At 49.3% G+C, this 17,459-nt stretch overlaps 1 protein-coding gene across 10 annotated transcripts in view; it reads right to left on the bottom strand.

Moving 5' to 3' along the window:
• Positions 1-17,459, bottom strand: part of Tfdp1 (transcription factor Dp-1) — a 40,324-nt gene that overhangs the window by 9,642 nt on the left and 13,223 nt on the right. For 5 of the 10 annotated variants that reach the window (XM_031339125.1, XM_031339127.1, XM_031339131.1 and 2 more), the window contains exons 3-4: positions 11,237-11,303; positions 4,003-4,109 (exon numbers count right to left, since the gene is read on the bottom strand). In XM_031339125.1, the coding sequence (XP_031194985.1) occupies positions 4,003-4,109; positions 11,237-11,303 (174 nt within the window). The remainder of the gene's footprint in view (positions 1-4,002; positions 4,110-11,236; positions 11,304-17,459) is intronic. The other 5 variants (XM_031339133.1, XM_031339128.1, XM_031339132.1 and 2 more) reach the window with 1 other exon arrangement.

Genomic DNA, 17,459 nt, shown 5'->3' with positions numbered 1-17,459 from the left:
TCTTCCAGCTCACAAGTGGCCCCACCTTCTGTCCAAGTGGAAATGATGCTTGACTGTCCTGTCAGGGATACCTTTTTCTACTGTCTATTAGGGGCCCCAGGATCCAAAGATCATCAGGACAAGAAAAGGACAGGCGGCTCCATTGGGAGCACATGCATAGCCAAGAGCTCACCTGACCAGAGCTGCCATGGCGACCACTCTCACAGTTTTGGTTCCCTCAGCTAACATACAAACCTGTTCCTCTGGGGACGGACAACTGCCCTGTTCTGACAACAAATGTCTCAATGTCAAAAATCTTGCTACACACATAACTGTAAGTCAAACAGACCTCTGGTAAATCCCAAACTACAAAGTACTTCAATGATCAAACTCTTCCAGGGATATCCCCACAGGAATGAACTGAGATACCTGGAGCCGCAGGATCCCTTCTCCTTTGCCCAGTGAAGGTGTGTACACTTTGGGAGCACTAGGCCACACAAGAGGGGAAGTGCATCAGGCGGGGACAGGGAACCTGTCCACATCCCCACAGACAATAAGAGTTTTACATTCTACCACCAGTACTGCTTGCCAGTCCTGTTCACACATCCCACACCAGCACGAGGGCTGCACAAAAGCATCTGGAGCTCATGGGAGACCTCAGTCTATTCTGCAGCACCGAAATAACCACCCGGAGAAGACGCGCAGCAAGACTCAAGAAGAGCCTGGGATGCCTGACTGCACCCTGCAGCTGTGCATGTGCAGGGCACTTGTGCCTTACCCACTGACCACACGGAAGCTGCCAAGCGACTGGATCTGACGAAAACTAACTTACTCCCAGCTTCACCTCTTCCACACAGCACTTCTTGATATGCTATGCCAATGAGGGTTAGGTGGCTCCTGACAGGCAGCCTCAATACTCACTGGGACCTACATCCGTCAGGACACACAGAGACCCTATGCACATCTGAGGGACAGTGCAGAGTGAGCTCCCCAACCCTCAGGTAAACAGGTCTTCTCTGTGGATCTGACAATAGAAAGAAGGAAAGCTATGCATATAGGAGCTATCTACCTTTGGCATCAAACGTCACAGCCACTATACATTTAGGCCCCAGCTTCATGCACAGCACAGTTGGCAAATTCTCAGCCCTGTGTACCCATGGCTGTCAATACATGGTCCACCCTCCATGTGCACACACTGCTTAGGACAAGCTCTGGTTCTGTGTGCACATGCTGATGGGACCAGACTCAGCAGAAACGAAGTTCAACTGCAGCAGTGGGAGGCCATGGAGGCAAGAAAAGCAAATATCAGCAAGTGGGATGGGGAAAAGAGGAAAGGCACGAGGAGAACCAGGTGCCTAGGCCTCAAGGAGACAAGAAAACCAGGCTGTAAAGTAGCAACTCCCTGCTGGCATGGCCAGATACAAAGACTGCAGACAAAGCCCCAGGGAGCACAGCCATGCTGGCAGGCAGTGGGTCCCATTCCATCTGCACCCTGGCATTTATTACCCTTGGTGTGCTTATGTTCCCCCATCTGCATACATGTGTATGTAGCATGCAGCATCTCCCAGGGGCACTGGCCCTTCAGACACCGCAGCACTACTTCTGATAAGGTTCTCTGGTTGCTGTCCCTCACGACAATCCCTGCTTCACATGGAGAAAGAGAGAGGAGGCCAAGTCACAGGCAGAGCCTTTCCTCTGGTCACTACTGCTGAGACTGAGACTGGTTCAAATCCAGTCTTCTAGACCCAAAGCGCCAGCAAGCCACATGACTGCTGACTGGCATATGTTGAGAACTGACGTCACCCAAAGCCCCTCTCTAGCTTTCGAGCAAATGTACGAGTCCTATTGAGACAAGTCTCTGCCTTGCTAAGGATGGAACGCAGGCCTCCACCAGCTGGACGAGCATCCTGCCAACGAGCCACACCCAACGCCCAGACCAAAAGGTCTTCTAGACGCTCTCCTCTCAAGCCACCCTAAGGATTAATTTTGCACCTTAATATCAAATGATAACAGCTGTTCAGTCTTGTACACTGCATGATTCTACTAGTTACATAAAAAATAAAAAATTTAAAGACAAAAAGAAAGCACAAATTTAGAAAGGTTCAGGGAAGAGAAAATGCTAAAAGGAAGCTTAGGTAAGCTTTACCATGAAGCTAAAGGTAGGGCCCAAAGAGTGCAAACCGGCAAGGCAGACACCTCTGTGCTCAACAGAGACATCTCAGTGTCAAAGCTTCCAGTGCTACACACCTAGGCCCTCCTAATATCCTAGTCCAAGAGCTTCTAGCATCTGGTGAACAAGCGCCAGGGACACAGCACCTGCACCTGCCCCGGTCACACTTCACACGCACACACAGTTTAACTACCATCTCCTATTGTCAGTCAATCCAGCCATCTCCTCAAACCTTTGACCTATAAAACAGTTTAAGGGTCACTTGGAACATGGCAAGCTGAGGACACAGCCTAGGAGTATCCTGCTCGCCTAGGACACAGCCTAGGAGGGCTTATGTTTAATCCTAGTACCACCAAAGACTAAACAAGGGGATGCTGGCAGCACACAAGCCCTGACCCACTACTATAGTGCAGGGCGTAGCAGTAACCGGCACACTCCCCCAACCAAGTGCAAGTCCACAGTGCTGACTTTCAGATCAAGAAAATTTAAACAGTAAGAACAGTTTCTTGTCAACTGGCCCAGCAGAGCCCAGGTCCACGCCACAGGGTTGCAGGGTCCTTAGAACTCAGAGTACTGCCCACAGCCATGATACTTAAAACTCCAAATGCTGGAAAGGTACAGTGGCACACACCCTTAATCCTGGCACTCAGGAGGAGGAAAAGGCAGGAAATGAATCTTCAGGAATTCATGACCAGCCTGATCTACATAAAATGATTTTCAAGCCAGCCGGTGGTACATGACACCTCATCTCAAACAAAACAAAGTGAACAAACAAACAAACATCAGAAAGGACTTGAAAGATGGCTCAGTGGTTAAGAGCACTTGTTATGCTTGAGAAGGACCCAGGTTTAATTTTCAATACCCACATGGTGACTCACAAGCATCTACAACTCCAGTTCGAGGAGATATGATGCCCTCTTCCACGCTCCATGGAGACCCAGCATACATGCAGTACACAGCATACATGCAGTACACATATGCCTTGCAGGCACAACACTCAGACGTAGAAATGCTGCAGAGGGACTTGGTAATAAAGCCACCTGTCACAAAGCCTAACCACCAAGTCCATTCCCCAGAACACACATGATGGAGGAAAACAAACTCCTGCAAGTTGTCCTCTGACCTCCACACGAATGTCCACTTAATATATAAAAACAGAACAAAACATAAAATAGATTCTAAAAAATGTTAAGCTACGGAGTCCTACAGCCCCATGATTACCTGAGGGTTGTCAGGCATCCTCAGAAGACATGAGGCTGCTGAGTGTAAGACACTGTGGGCAAGGAGGCTTCCCAAGAGAAGCCAGAACATCTATCTAAAGGCTGGGGGAGGGAAGCCCAGAACAAAGTGCCTGGATGAAAGACAAACTGTTCACTGCAAGGTAGCTGTGCTAAAACACCACTGACTGAAGCTCCAGCTAAGGTAAGCCCACGCAGGCACACTGAGGGAGGCTGCAAGGCTCTATGGAGCTCCTCATCTTTGATGCATTATTCGATGAAGAAAGCGCACTGTACTGGCCCCTTCCTGTGGCCATAACTACACAGCCACACCCTTCCTCCAACCCTTCTCAGCCAGAAGACAGTGGCTTAGAGAAAGGCCATGGGGCTGGCAACTGAAGCCATGGAGCAGGACAGCTGCTCAGGCCTTGGACTGTCTGCCTTCACCCACCAGGTTTCTGCCACGTGTACAGGGCCTCAGATCCCTGACATAGAAAGCACATTGGAACTCCCTCTACTCACCAGCATGGTGCCCAGCGAGGCTCACAGCAGCAGCACCTGCACCAGCGTCACCCACCCGAGTGGCTCACACCCAGCCCATCCACAGACCTGGCACTCACACTTCTGACAACTTACCACTTGCTGTGTGATATTGACATTGGACTGTCCGAAGGTTTTTGGCAAAAGCTGCTTTCCAAGTGTGTTCACTGTGGATGGATGTACAGCTACGAGAGACACCACACCTGGAACACAATGACATGGGTTAAGGGTCAAACTGCTTCTCTGAGCTGAGGTTAGAAGGGGCAGTTCCAGGAAGATGGTATGTCTATTCCCTAGTTTTGATTTATAAACCTACAGTTAAGTCACAAATGTCCTATCCCAAAACTTGATCCTGAGCCCTCTATTTCCTCTCTGGGGCACTGGCTAAGGAAGGTCCTGAGCCTGGGACCAGGGTCCACTCTATAGTAGGCATCTGACTTGCCACAGCACCTCCCCAGTGGCTGTCTATAGGATAAAAATGGCCATTTCTTTGCTTTAATGTGGCAAAACAACGTAGAACACCTAACGTATTTTCCTAACACAAGACTGACACACAGAACCCCCAGGGAAGGCTGACTATAAAAGAAAAACCAAACCATGACCTGACGTTAACTCTCACTTTAAAAGTGTCTCAATATAAAACATATTATAAAGACCTTTCAAAGGAAAATGCTTTTAAATATAGCTGTACAGACACCATGAATTGCTAAAATCCAGAGAAAGATCCCAAAATATTGCATTCATATTTTTGCAGTTGTAAACCCTGGAGTTTGCCTCCCCCGACCGTAGCCAAAGGATCCACAAATGAGACTTCCTAGGTTTTTTGTAGATTTTCCTTTTGGTGTGTGCACTAGGGATCGACCCCAGAGCCTCACACACACCATGCAAACACGACTTCTAAAGATAAGAATGGTTTTAAGGGGGGCTGGTGAGATGGCTCAGTGGTTAAGAGCACTGACTTCCGAAGGTCCTGAGTTCAAATCCTAGCAACCACGTGGTAGCTCACAACCAACCATAATGAGATCTGATGCCCTCTTCTGGTGCATCTGAAGACAGCTACAGTGTACTTATTTACAATAATAAATAAATCTTAAAAAAAAAAAATCAAACTCTTGACTTAATAAAATTGAAGTTAAAAGTTAAATATTAAAAAAAAAAAAAAAGAATGGTTTTAAGTAAATGGCCCCATTACCAAAAACCTGCATAGGTGCAATGCAGTCCCCACTGAAATACCAACAGCATTCTGTACAGAGCTAGACGCAGTTGCTGCAAAGAGCCCAACAGCTAACAAAGGGGCGCTAAGCAGAAGGCAGCGCTAAGGGAGTGGCCACACAGTAACAGAGGCAGGCGCACAGATGGATGGATTACAACAGAAGACCAAGAGATAAATCCAAGGGCCCTACAGACACTTACTTACTTGATTATTCAACCAAAAAATGCCAAAACTTTACACTATAGAGAAGGCAGCTGTGAAAACTGCGTCTGGGTGTACACAGGGATGAAGCTGAATGATTCTACGCTAAATTAACTCAGAGTGTATTCATGATCTTAATGCAAGACCTCAAGCTGTGAGCCTGCGCTGTGAAAACAGGATAAAGGTGATAGGTGCAGGCAAGGGTTTTCTGAAAAGGACTCTGGCCACTCAGGAAATCACTCTGGGACTGGATCACATGAGGCCTAGAAGCTTCTTCAGAGCAGACAATCACCAGGGAAGAGAAGGCTCACAAAACTGGAGAAAATCTTTGCCAGTTACTCATCTACCAGTGGATCAGTGGATTAACATCACTATATAAAGGCAAAAAAAAAACAAAAACAAAAACAAAAACAAACAAAAACAAAAACCCAACAACAAAGGAACAAGTAGCCAATCAATTACCGAGCAAACAAATCTCACAGTTTTCAAAAGTACAAATAACTAATTCATACTACTAATAATAAACTGTTCAGCAACCTTAGCCAAAGAAAGTGAAAATCAGAACACCAGGTTCCATTTGACCTGCCTGAATGGCTACTGCCAAGAAACCAAGAAGCAAATGCTGACTTGGGGAGGGGGAGGGGGGACACGGGGGGGGGGGGCCACACACGTGGGGGAAGCAAACTCATGCACTGCTGGGACAATGCAACAGACAGCTACCACGGGAAATGCACACACAGGCACACACATGCGCGTACACACACACACACACACACAAAATTGGGCAAAACAAGACAACAACGACTAGAGGCTAGACAGTGGCTCAGTGACTGATTCCCAGCATCCAGAGTGACTCACAACTATCACACATAACTGTAGGGGATCAAGGCCTCTTCTGGCTCTAGAGGCAGTGGACACTAAGTGTTGCACATACGTACATGCATCTCTGAGGTTCTGGTCACTAACAAAACCTCATGAGCCTCTTGGCCACCTGTGCCTCCTTCAAAGCCTACTGCAAACCACTTCACCCACTTACTGATCTGGTAAGGACAAAGAATGATGCCGGTTAGTTCTACAACATGGCTTTCTTTCTTCTGAATCTCCAGAGACACCCCCCCCACACACACACACACGTTCCCTACTCACCCACCCCACCTTCAGGCTGAGGAAAGTGGGCCTGCTTTAGGGTTAGGATGGTGTGGTCACTGCTGTCCTTCAGCATCTAGATCTCCACCATTGCTCACACACTGTACCATTAGGGAACACAGGAGGGACACACACACACACACCCCCGCCTGGCTTCTGGAGGAACACTTCAACAAAGGCCCTCATCCCTTGCCCCACACAAGGCTGACAGCTTCTGAAATGTCACTGTGGTGCTAAAACTTAAAGTTAAAAACAAAATGTAAGACCTCTCCTGATCCCAGGGGGTTAGTATAAAAAGAGTCTCATTGGGCTGGAGAGATGGCTTAGAGGTTAAGAGCACTGGCTGCTCTTCCAGAGGTCCTGAGTTCAATTCCCAGCAACCACATGTTAACACATAACCATTTATGAGATCTAGCATCCTCTTCTGGCTGTGCAGGCAGAACATTGTATATATAATAAATAAATCTTTAAAAAAGGGGGGAGTATCTCATCATCTCTTAGGCCCCTCTACCTGAAGAGTAACTGCCACAAGGCCATGTTTGGGCTGCAGCCCACCATTCACCATGGTAGCAAGCTAACACATGCTCAAGAGCACAAAGGCCACACTAGTTTCTGACATGCGCCATCGTTAAAATTTTTCTCTCACAGTAAGTCTCATTCTAAGGCTAAAAACACAATCCTGAAACAGAAAGGAAAGACAGACACACTATGGGAGCAGGTAAGAATGAGGAGCAGCAGGCACAAGACATGTCTGGAGCACACAGCACCCTAGAGCAGACAGGAAGCCAGGCTGTTCTGCACAACATAACCTACAGCAAGCAGAACGTTGGAGATGGCCCCTTCGTACCAAGACTCCGAGTTTGGGTACCTTAGAACTTCAGGAAAATGGGATCAGACTATGTCCAAACGAGATGCAGAGTTCTAGATAAATGGTGAATAATGACAGGCAGTACTCCATTCTCAGCAGAGTTCTAGCTAAATGGTGAATGACAGGCGGTACTCCATTCTCAGAAACTGTGGTGAAAGTGCCAAGAGACCAGGAACTGAAACACAGCAGAGACAACAACTGTCGCCTCAAAGATGTCCCCAGCACACATGGGGGGGATTGGAAACGTTCACATGTGCTCTTGGGCACGCTGCAGGCACTCCAGGGAGTGCAATCCCTCAGGTGCTAGGCCAGAGGAAGATGTGGATGTGCTGGGTGCCCCTGGGAAAGAAACCGAGAGATGAGAAGCATCAGACATATTAGGAAGGTCAAGGCAGCACACTGGTGCAGAGTTCTGGAAGGAGCCACTGACAGGAAAGTGAGATCCTCGGGGCAGAACCCTGTGGGCACCTCAGAGTCACAGAGCTAAGAGGACAGTCATGGGTAGCAGAGAAATCGGAAAACCCAACACCACCACATGCTGGCAAGGATGCGAGCAGCTAGAATCCACAGGGCACAGACAGGAAGGAAGTGTAGCGATGTAGCAGACGGCGACCCCAGGGCCCAACATCTCCAAGACCAAGTCACCACCAGGAGCATGGTGAGACACCATGGCATGAGAGTCTGTCTACTGAGCTCTGGGCGGCAGTGAGTCAGAAGCAGCCAGGACGCCATGCCAGGAAGCCTGCTGCACCACCTTCCTGCTGTAACTGAGCTTGGCAATGCAAAGTGTTATGGGTTTGATGTGTTTTTCTGGGGGAAAGGGGTTTTGAGTAGCAAAGACTATAAAAGTCAGGTTCACATACCTGTCTGCTGAGGTCAATTTGCCCACTACTCTCTGGCACACCAGTCTAGCAGCCTCTGTAGACCTTTAACAGACAATCTCAATGCTGGCAGGTCTCATTTAACCAGGTGAAGGTAGTACAGGCAAGCCAGAGGCTTCCTGTATAAAGTTCTCCTAAGACATTAGCACCCACACCTGTCATGCAGCCTCTGGACTTGCCACCCCACAACCAAAATCCCTCTTCATGTGCACACATGAAGGTTTCCATCACGGATTCTATGATGGATGTTGACAGGAACAGCGAGACTAAAAAACGTCCCTCTGCAAGAAGATGGCACGGGTGGCCCTGAGCCTTCCACAGGGATAGGAGACCAGGGTGTGAATGGCTGGTTTAGGACGAGGAAACAACAGATTACAGCTACCTAGGCTCAACAGTGCCAAAGCAACAGCTCACTGGTCTTCCTCATCAAGGAAGACCCCTCTCTGAGATTGGCCCACCACTATTTGCCAGGTTACCTGCGCACAGAAAGAACTGTGTACTCATGTACAGTGACTTCTGGGAAATTCAGAATGCACCTGGCCTTAGGGCCTAAAGGAGACTGAACTAACCATAGGGACCAGATGAGAGAAGAGGGAAGGATGGAGAGAACCCCACCTTCACACAGCTTCTCTTTGCCTCCTGGACAGCTTCTGCTCACTTTTTTTTTTCAAGATCTGACTCAAGAGATGCCTCCAGTGTAAAATGCTGTGACTATGCTTGCCCACAAGGTACAAGTGAGGGTTGGGGTCCTGCTCTCTGCATGTACAGGCATTGCTGGCTATTCCAAGGATAGCGCACGGTGCAGAACACCTGCGCACACACACACACACACACACACACACACACACACACACACACGCACACACACACGAATAAAGGAAAGAGAAGAAAGAACAGAGGAGAGACACAGGGGTGGGCTGGGCTGTTTCCAACATAACAACATAAACAATGCTCTAGGCTTTTTACCTCAACAACCAAGCAAACATAGTGAACATCACAATAGTCCACCGTCTGCACTGTGCGTAGGCTGAAAAGCAAAGGCAGAGAAAGGAACTTCCTAATGGAGACAGCTCTTCTAGCCCTCACTCAGACGGGAATTCTGGAAAGCGTACTGCTGTTCCAGCAGCAAAGGAACAGAAGGCTCGGCATGTGCTAAAGAGGGGCAGTGTCTGGACGCTCAGGACCAAGAGTTTACGTGGTCTAGGAAGTGCCGGGGCTCCCGAGCCTCACAGCACTACCTTTATGTAAGCATGCCCACCAGGCCTCTCCGAAACCCTCATTTTCACTGCCCTGAGCACCTGACAGGAGGGAGGGTTGTGTATCAGACAGACAGACAGACAGACAAACAGACAGACAGTCAGTTCTATCTAGGCTTATTCTCTAGAACGGTCACCAAAAACTAACAGCAGTGCACACTTTCTGAGAAGGGAAGAAGGTCTGGAGTGAAGGGAGCCATCATTGTGCATTTCCCAAACATCAGAACTCCAAAACAGCGTCAGTGTACAGCATACGTAACAGTAGGTTCAAGCAACTGGTCTCGAGGTGACAGACCCCATGGACCAGGCAGAGTACTGGTCCACACAGGATGCTAGCCAATGCAGTGAGCAGCACCAACCTGCCCTAAAGCCCATGTCGACTCAGAACCTGCTTGTCATGGCTGACAATGAAGCTAGGAGTAAAAGGAAGCAAAGGAGGAAGTGAACAGCCTGACTATGACATTCAGGCGCACACGTCTCATGTCCTAGCCCTTCTTATAGGTCAACTTTAGCTCAAGGTCATCTAATCACCTATTCGTGAAAAGCATGGGAAAGGTGACAGGGCTTGGCAGACCACAGTAGAATTCACTCCCAGGGAAAAGGCTGCAGCTTCAGCTCTATCACTCAGATGGGAAACGCTGTGCTGAACACTTGTGAAATCCCAGTGTTCCTCGAGTGACACTCAGGTTCATTTCTTGCAAGCATAGGAGAATGCTGCCAACCAAGAAGATAAGAAGCCCCCATCCCTACTAAACAAACAAGGAGGAAGCAGCCTAGGTTGGCACACAGGCTGCACAATCCTCATGACTCCCACTGTGAGGGGCAGGCACCAAAGATGGAGGCTTGGATCAGGAAGGGTTAAGACTGAAGGCAAATCCTTTCGCTTCTATGCCCATACTGAGATTTGGAGAAGTCACAGAGGAGAACCAGAGGACACAGCAGTGGCTCAGGTGCACTGGACCACTTGGGTCTGGAGACATGATCTCTGGGCTCCAATACATGCAGAGTATAGACCAAAGACAAATTCAGAAAGCTAAGTAAAGGCCAATCACTATTCTCAAGATCTCAGAGCCTCTTCTGCAGGCAGCAGTCACTTCTTTTGCTAATTTTATACATGTAAACAATTAGGAGAAACCAGAAATAAGGAACTCTTCAACAGAACTTAGCCAGATCTGGCTCCTACATAGGCTATATGTTCACAGGGCCTGACCTAAAATATTTCTGGGGATAACAAGACCTTCCCACAAGTTCGGTCTTTGGTGCCACAGCACTGTAAGGCCAGTGCTTTGAAGGTGCAGCTTAGCACTGTGGGGACGTACGTGGCTCTACAGGGATTGGACACAATGGCAAAGCAACGGACACACAGACAGCACAACCCAGGGGTCATCTAAGGAAGCCACCAAGTGTAGGACACTGGCAACTGTTTTCCTGTTACAGACACCGAGCATCTTGATACAGTGGGCCTCAGCCTTCCAATCTGCACACGACTCCTACTGCACCAGGCTCCCTAAGAAAACACACGCCTTGTACGAGTCACAACAACAAGCCTAAGCCTAAGAAGACACACCCCACATGAGAGCACTGGGGGCTCTTGTGGCGAGGCGGCTGCCACTGGGCAAAGAGAACACACACGCCTAGTTCCCTCTTCACACTGTCCTGAATTTCCTGACATCTCAAAGCGCTGCAGTGGGCCTTACAGTTAGCACGGCATGGACATACCACACAATCATCAGCAGACTTACATTTCCAGAACAGGCCCCCTTACCTTTCCCAGGACTAAGATTCTGGTCTATAAAGACCTTTAGTTCTCCGTTGGCTTCAATTAGACTGGCCTGCAGAGAGTAACAACAACAACAGTAAATACAACATCTCAAGAGCCACACAGCCAAAGTTGTTAAACACACTGGGCCTAACTTAAGCATCTGGGCAGAGCTGCCACTGCCTGACAGCAGGAGCCCCAACGCTACACTGCCCCCAGTGGCCACCATGGCTGGAAACAGCATGAGCCACAAATGCAGTCATAAAAGCCAGGACTCTGATGGCAGAGGGAAATGGTCACCAGGGGATACCTGAGAGACAGCACATATCTGATAACGTCAGCAGGAAGGAATCTTACCAGACTGTCACTCTCACCTCTCCAGGAAACCGTGAAAACGTCTATTCCCACCAATCCTCGACAGAACATCATGGCTAGGCCTCTCCCAGGGGGAAGCATCCAAGGTAAACTGTACATGGCCACTGACCAGAGGTGAGAGGTGGCAATAGAGCTACATTTTCATCCAAATACTCTTCCACAAAAGAAAAAGCTGGTGACAGAAGTGAGGGAGGGGACAGTGGCCAAGAAAGGCCCCTCAGGAGGGACCCTAGTCTCCTACAGAACATAAAAGTGAGCTGTCATAAGCTTCTGGGGACCATGACAGGGCCATGTGTGGGTGTGGCAAGGCTGGAAGGCTGAACAAAGTCCCGAGGCAACACAGTTACAGACGGGAGCTGGGATGCTAAGAGTGAATCGGGTGGGATTCTATAAGGTCAGGCAGGTAAGGACAAGAGGTTAAAGGCAAATTAGCAAAGTTAGGAACTAAATAAATCCAGACATGTAAACCCAAGTTTAAAGCTAGGAGTTACGATAACGCCAGGAAACCCTAAGATACTGAAGTCGAGTGGGTAAGGCCAGTAAGCAGGGCCGGGTAAAGCCACGGGCTTAGGGAGTAATGTAAGCAATGTAAGAAATGAGCAGGGATGAGACTTGGTGACTCCATGGACCCAGAGGGTAGAACTGAGTGAGGTAAGCTGGGTGGAGAAGAACCCAGTGTGGGCTGATGGGGAACACTGGCAGCCCGCAGCTGACAGGCCTGTGCTGCAGTGTTAGTGGAGCTGCTTACAGCCATGTTCACAGTCCTAGGCTCCAACTCCAGCACTACCAAAGTGAAAAAGCAAATGCTTGAAAAAAAAAAACCACTCTAGGTACAAGCTCCAAATTGGGAGAACCAGGTTGAGAAGGCCAGCAGAGTAAATCTAGGAGACTCGAAACACAGTAGGCAGGTAAGGTCCCCTAGTCCAAGGCAAAAGGAAAATTAGGAGATTAAAACCCACTGATGGGCGTGAAGTTACAGCAGGATGGGTTAGACCTGTGGGCGTAATGGCAGGAGTATGAGGCCTTGTCTCTATGTCCACAACGCAAGAGCCAGGAAAGAAAGAACAGTAGGCAGGCTAAGATGACTACAGTCAATGAGTAAAACCAGGGAAATGCCATAGAGGTTGAGGCCACAGAGGTTAGGGCCAGGTGGGGGGGCCAGATGGGAAAACCAGGATGTTAAGGCTGAGGGGAGAAAGCCAACATATGGGTAAGACTGCTTAGTACAGCCCAGCAAGAAACTTCAGGGAAATCTGTACTAACAGGAAGTTCTGAAGCCGAGTGCCAAAGCCAATCACATTAGCAGGCTAAGCAGGCAGGCTTGGGGCTAACACCAGGTGGGCTAGGCCTGGAGGAAGAGAATTGCTAGGAGGCAAAAGCCAAGCCCCCAGGCCAGTGAGTCAGCCCAGGTAGATACAGCCTGGAGATTTGGAACAAGTCTAGTGACCCTGAGTCCCAGTTTTAGGAATTATAGCTCAAAGCAGTGTTCATTTCCCAGGCTCCCTCAGCACCAAGGCTTAGGAGGGGGTGGGGCTCCTGGTACAGTCATCACACACCAGTACTCCTATGTCTGCCTCCATGTGACACAACTGGCTGGATCTGCACAAGAAGGATCTCTCTCTTCACCTACCGACTACACTGCCCAACTTGCCCACACACAGCTTTACGTTCTACAGAGAGCTGAAGTCCAAAGTCAGCACGTTACTTCTCTGCAAGTATCCTTCCTGCCCACTGGCTGCCCACCCATGCAGCACAGGGCAGAGCACCCTGGGGCGGGCCTGGGAGAGCAGCAGCATTTGCTGTCACTGGCAGAAAAGACAACTGTGGACAGTATGGACTGAATCACCTCTCCCTGTCCATTAGAGTCCACCACACAGGAGCACTGCCCAGGAACACAGCAGCTAAAAGACAAACCAGTGCAGGCATTTAGCACTGCGTCATGTTTGTGTCTGTAAGTTTCATTATGTTACCACTCACAGAAACCAGTTTGACATCATCTCCCTGAGGTAAACGAAGGCAGGGTGGACGGGCTACCCAGGAAGTTCCTCAGCGGTGCTATGCTCCTCCTCCTCTCAGGTCACACTCAGCCTAGACATCAACCCACCATCCCATCCCAGCTGCGGATGCTGCCTCACTGCAGGGATGGTCAGCTAAACCATCTACCTGACCCCAACAGGGTCATTCCTGTCATCAGCCTGGTTTCCTGAAACAGGCCTTATAGAGCTCACTGGCCAGGAACAGCAGCAGGCCCTGTGCAGGTCAGACATGTAGTGAACAGACAGACTTTCTCGGCAAGTCTTAATTTGGTGCCATTAAGCTCAAAGGGAATCATGACGCAGTGGACCAAGATAAAGGAAAGAGAAAGCCATGAAACCACGAAGACTGCCAAACTAAAGTCTGTTCCCCACCAACCCAGCCACGTGGCAAACAAGAGTGATTGTATCCCCCACATCCATCCCACAGGGCCCTCTGGATAGTTCCCCGGAGGGGCTGCCCTTCCTTACAGCTGTGCCTCCCAGCATGACAAACCAAAGTATCTCTAGATTGCAAAACTGCCCTCAGTTGAGAACCACTGGCTTTTTTGGGCATGATTTCGTGACAATGCTTCCAACAGACCCGCTTTCCAGAGCTGGCAGTAAATACACAGCTTTATCCTGAGCCCCCTTTTCAAGTATGGGCCTGACATCAGTAGATAAATTCTGACCCAAAGGGGCGGGAGAGATGGCTCAGTGATTAAGAACACTGGCTGCTCTTCCAGAGGTCCAGAGTTCAATGGTGGTTCAGACATCTGTAATGGGATCTGATGCCCTCTGGTATGTGTGAAGACAGCTACAGTGTACTCACATACATAAAACTAATAAATTCTTTTTTAAAAAAAAAAAATCTGACCCAAAAGACCCAGCAGAAGGCTCCTGGAGTCAGCTAAGGCCCTCCACAGTTTGTCCCAGTGTTTCACGAGCAGAGGCCACTCTTTCATAACACACGGGTGTCAACATCAAAAAGGAAATGCAAGTTCTCCTGTCCATAAAGGAAACTAGAAAACAAAACCACTGGGGCTCTCCTCATAGAGATCTGCAGACCAGCAGCAGTCTCTGTCTAGTTGACACTAGGGCCAGCAGCCTTCTTAGAGACCTGACCAGGCCATGCCCAAGGCCACAGTGTGCAGTGGAAGACAACCTTTCCAGAACAATCTGCTACAGTCTAACCGTCTGCCTCCCACACCCACATGTTGAATGCTGTCTTCAAGTAGAGATAGAGCATTTAGGAAACCATGAAGCTGAGGGCCAGAGCCTTGGTGGTAAGATTAGGGCCTACAAGAGGCACCCAGAGAGCTGCTGCCCTTCACCACGTGGGGACACAGCAGAGAGACCACAGGAACATTACTCCCTTGGAGAGAAGGCAGCAGCTTTCTCCAGACACCACTGCTGAGCACTACTCTGCCTCTGATCTTGGCTTGAAGGAGATCCCATCATGTTTATTACAGCACCTCAAGTGGACTGGGACAGATGTCTCTCAGCCTCCTAGCCTGACCGAGCTGAACTCTTAGAGCACAGGCAACTGAAATCCAGTACAACCTTTGCATGCTCTCTGGGAAGCAGACAGCCTGGTCACAAGAAAGTGTGTGCAGCCTATGGTGGGCAGGGGAGATTCTGTCACAGGAGGAGGCAAGACTCCAGATAGCTTCAAATCTGTACAGTGCTCAATCAAAGATAGACATTCCTAGTGACAACACTCAGTCTTGACCCACAGAGGCACAAGACCATACATGTATGGACACTGTTACCTTCAGCCACTCGGTTCTAAGGATGTTTGTCACACAGCACCAGGTGACTAACAGTAGCCAAGTGTCCACTGAGCATATTCTGGAAGGCCCTGAACAAGCCTGGGTTTACACACAGGGAGGACGCTGCACACCACAGCTCTGGAACTCTATGACCAGAATGCATAGTGCTACTCACATGTACGTACACTTGAGCTGCACGCAGCCTGCCTGGAGGTGACTACAAAGGACAGTGAACCAGACAGACTGACCAATGGTAAAGACAAGAGCCCACAGAGAGCAAAACCATCCTTATCCTTCCTGGGAATGGAGAGCCACTGATGCAGATTCAACTCATCAGAGGGACTGTGACAGGGCCACACAGCACAACAGCGGGAGTGGCTGCCATGTGAGCCATACCCTTCTTTGCTCGTCACTCCTGACTCTAGGAGGAAGGCAGCATAGAGAAGACCTGCTACAGCTCCCCTGTCCTCCCCAACTAGGGCCACAGTAGAACACCGAGTAGAGTCCAGATGCTACTGTGATGGAAGGTGACAAAGAATAGCAATGAGCACCAACCATATCCTCTAGAGGTCACAGTATTTCCAGGGTCACACCAGGTACACCCAAGGCTGTAAAGTCGCAGCCAGTCAGTGGCAACATGACTCACAAGGTCCTCAGCAGCACCTCCACCCCTTTGCCCACTTTCTAATAGGATATTAGATATTGAAGTATTACAGGAGACTTTGCTCTCCTGTATACCTTTAAGCTAGAGAGCCCAGACACCTTCCAGGGAGAGAACATTAACTTTTCTGCTGACACTGGCAGGTTTCTTCAGTGTATCCCGCTCTAAGCAGCCCTGTAGTATAAACAGCAGCAGCAGATGACAATGACCTCAATGACCATGGTGACCACAACCACCCCTTCCAGAGAACAATGACAGACAGTCAACTCACCAACAGACCAGAGAGCAAATCTTGCTGGTGCTTACCGAGAGCCAGCTTCACAAATGACACACCAGCCGCAATGACGGCCCAGACGGTCACCACTGGTGACCACAATCACAGCCCCACAGCTGTGCATAGCAGATGCAGATTAAAAGCAGAGATGCCCTATGCTACTGCTGCCCCCAGACGCGCCCCAGGGCTCATGCAAGGGGACTCTCCCCAGGCACAGTCTCAGGGAACTGCCCGCATCGCTCTTCCTTGAGTACCTCCTGTTCACAACTGGCTTATTTCTCTACTAACCATCTCTCTCCTCTGTAAGACACCTGTCTGGTGGGTGTGGGCACTGCCTGGAAGCCTAAACACTGACTCTAGGCAGGAACAGTGTTGACTACGAAGTTGAAAGGTACAAAACAGTATCCCAACCATGAAGTAGAATAGAACTAAGGACCCGTCAGGGGAGCCTATCTGCTGGAATCCTTGGCTGAAGCATCACTCCCAGGCTTCCCTGTTCTGGCATTTTCTAAGCCCTACTTGTCCTATGTCCTCTTATGTTCATCCTAAATAGAGACATGAGACCACAAATACAAGGCCTCATAAAAACCACTAGGTAAGGGCTGGTGAGATGGCTCAGTGGGTAAGAGCACCGACTGCTCTTCCAAAGGTCCTGTGTTCAAATCCCAGCAACCACACGGTGGCTCACAACTACCCGTAATGAGGTCTGATGCCCTCTTCTGGTGTGTCTGAAGACAGCTACAGTGTACTTATGTATATTAATAAATAAATCTTTGGGCCTGAGCGAGTAGGGCAAAGTGGGGCCACCCGAAGCAAGTACAGTTGGTTGGAGCAAGCAGAGGTCCTAAAGTCAATTCCCAACAACCAGATGAAGGCTCACAGCCATCTGCCCAGCTACAGTGTGTACTCACATACATTAAATAAATAAGTAAATAAATCTTTAAACCCACTAGGTAGAGTATCATCTCAGCACTGTCCTGTTTCACCAGGCAAACTCTACAACAAAAGTTAAGAATTAAATCCCCTCTGCAGCAACCTGCTTAGGAAGCTGCTGAGACGGGCAGGGGCCTTGCCATGCTGAGACGGGCAGGGGCCCTTGCCATGCTGAGACGGGCAGGGGCCCTTGCCATGCTGA

This window comes from Mastomys coucha, unplaced genomic scaffold (assembly GCF_008632895.1).
Source record: "Mastomys coucha isolate ucsf_1 unplaced genomic scaffold, UCSF_Mcou_1 pScaffold22, whole genome shotgun sequence".
Taxonomy (NCBI): Eukaryota; Metazoa; Chordata; class Mammalia; order Rodentia; family Muridae; genus Mastomys; species Mastomys coucha.
Note: the sequence above shows the minus strand (reverse complement) of the source record. Positions and strands in the feature narration are given on the sequence as shown.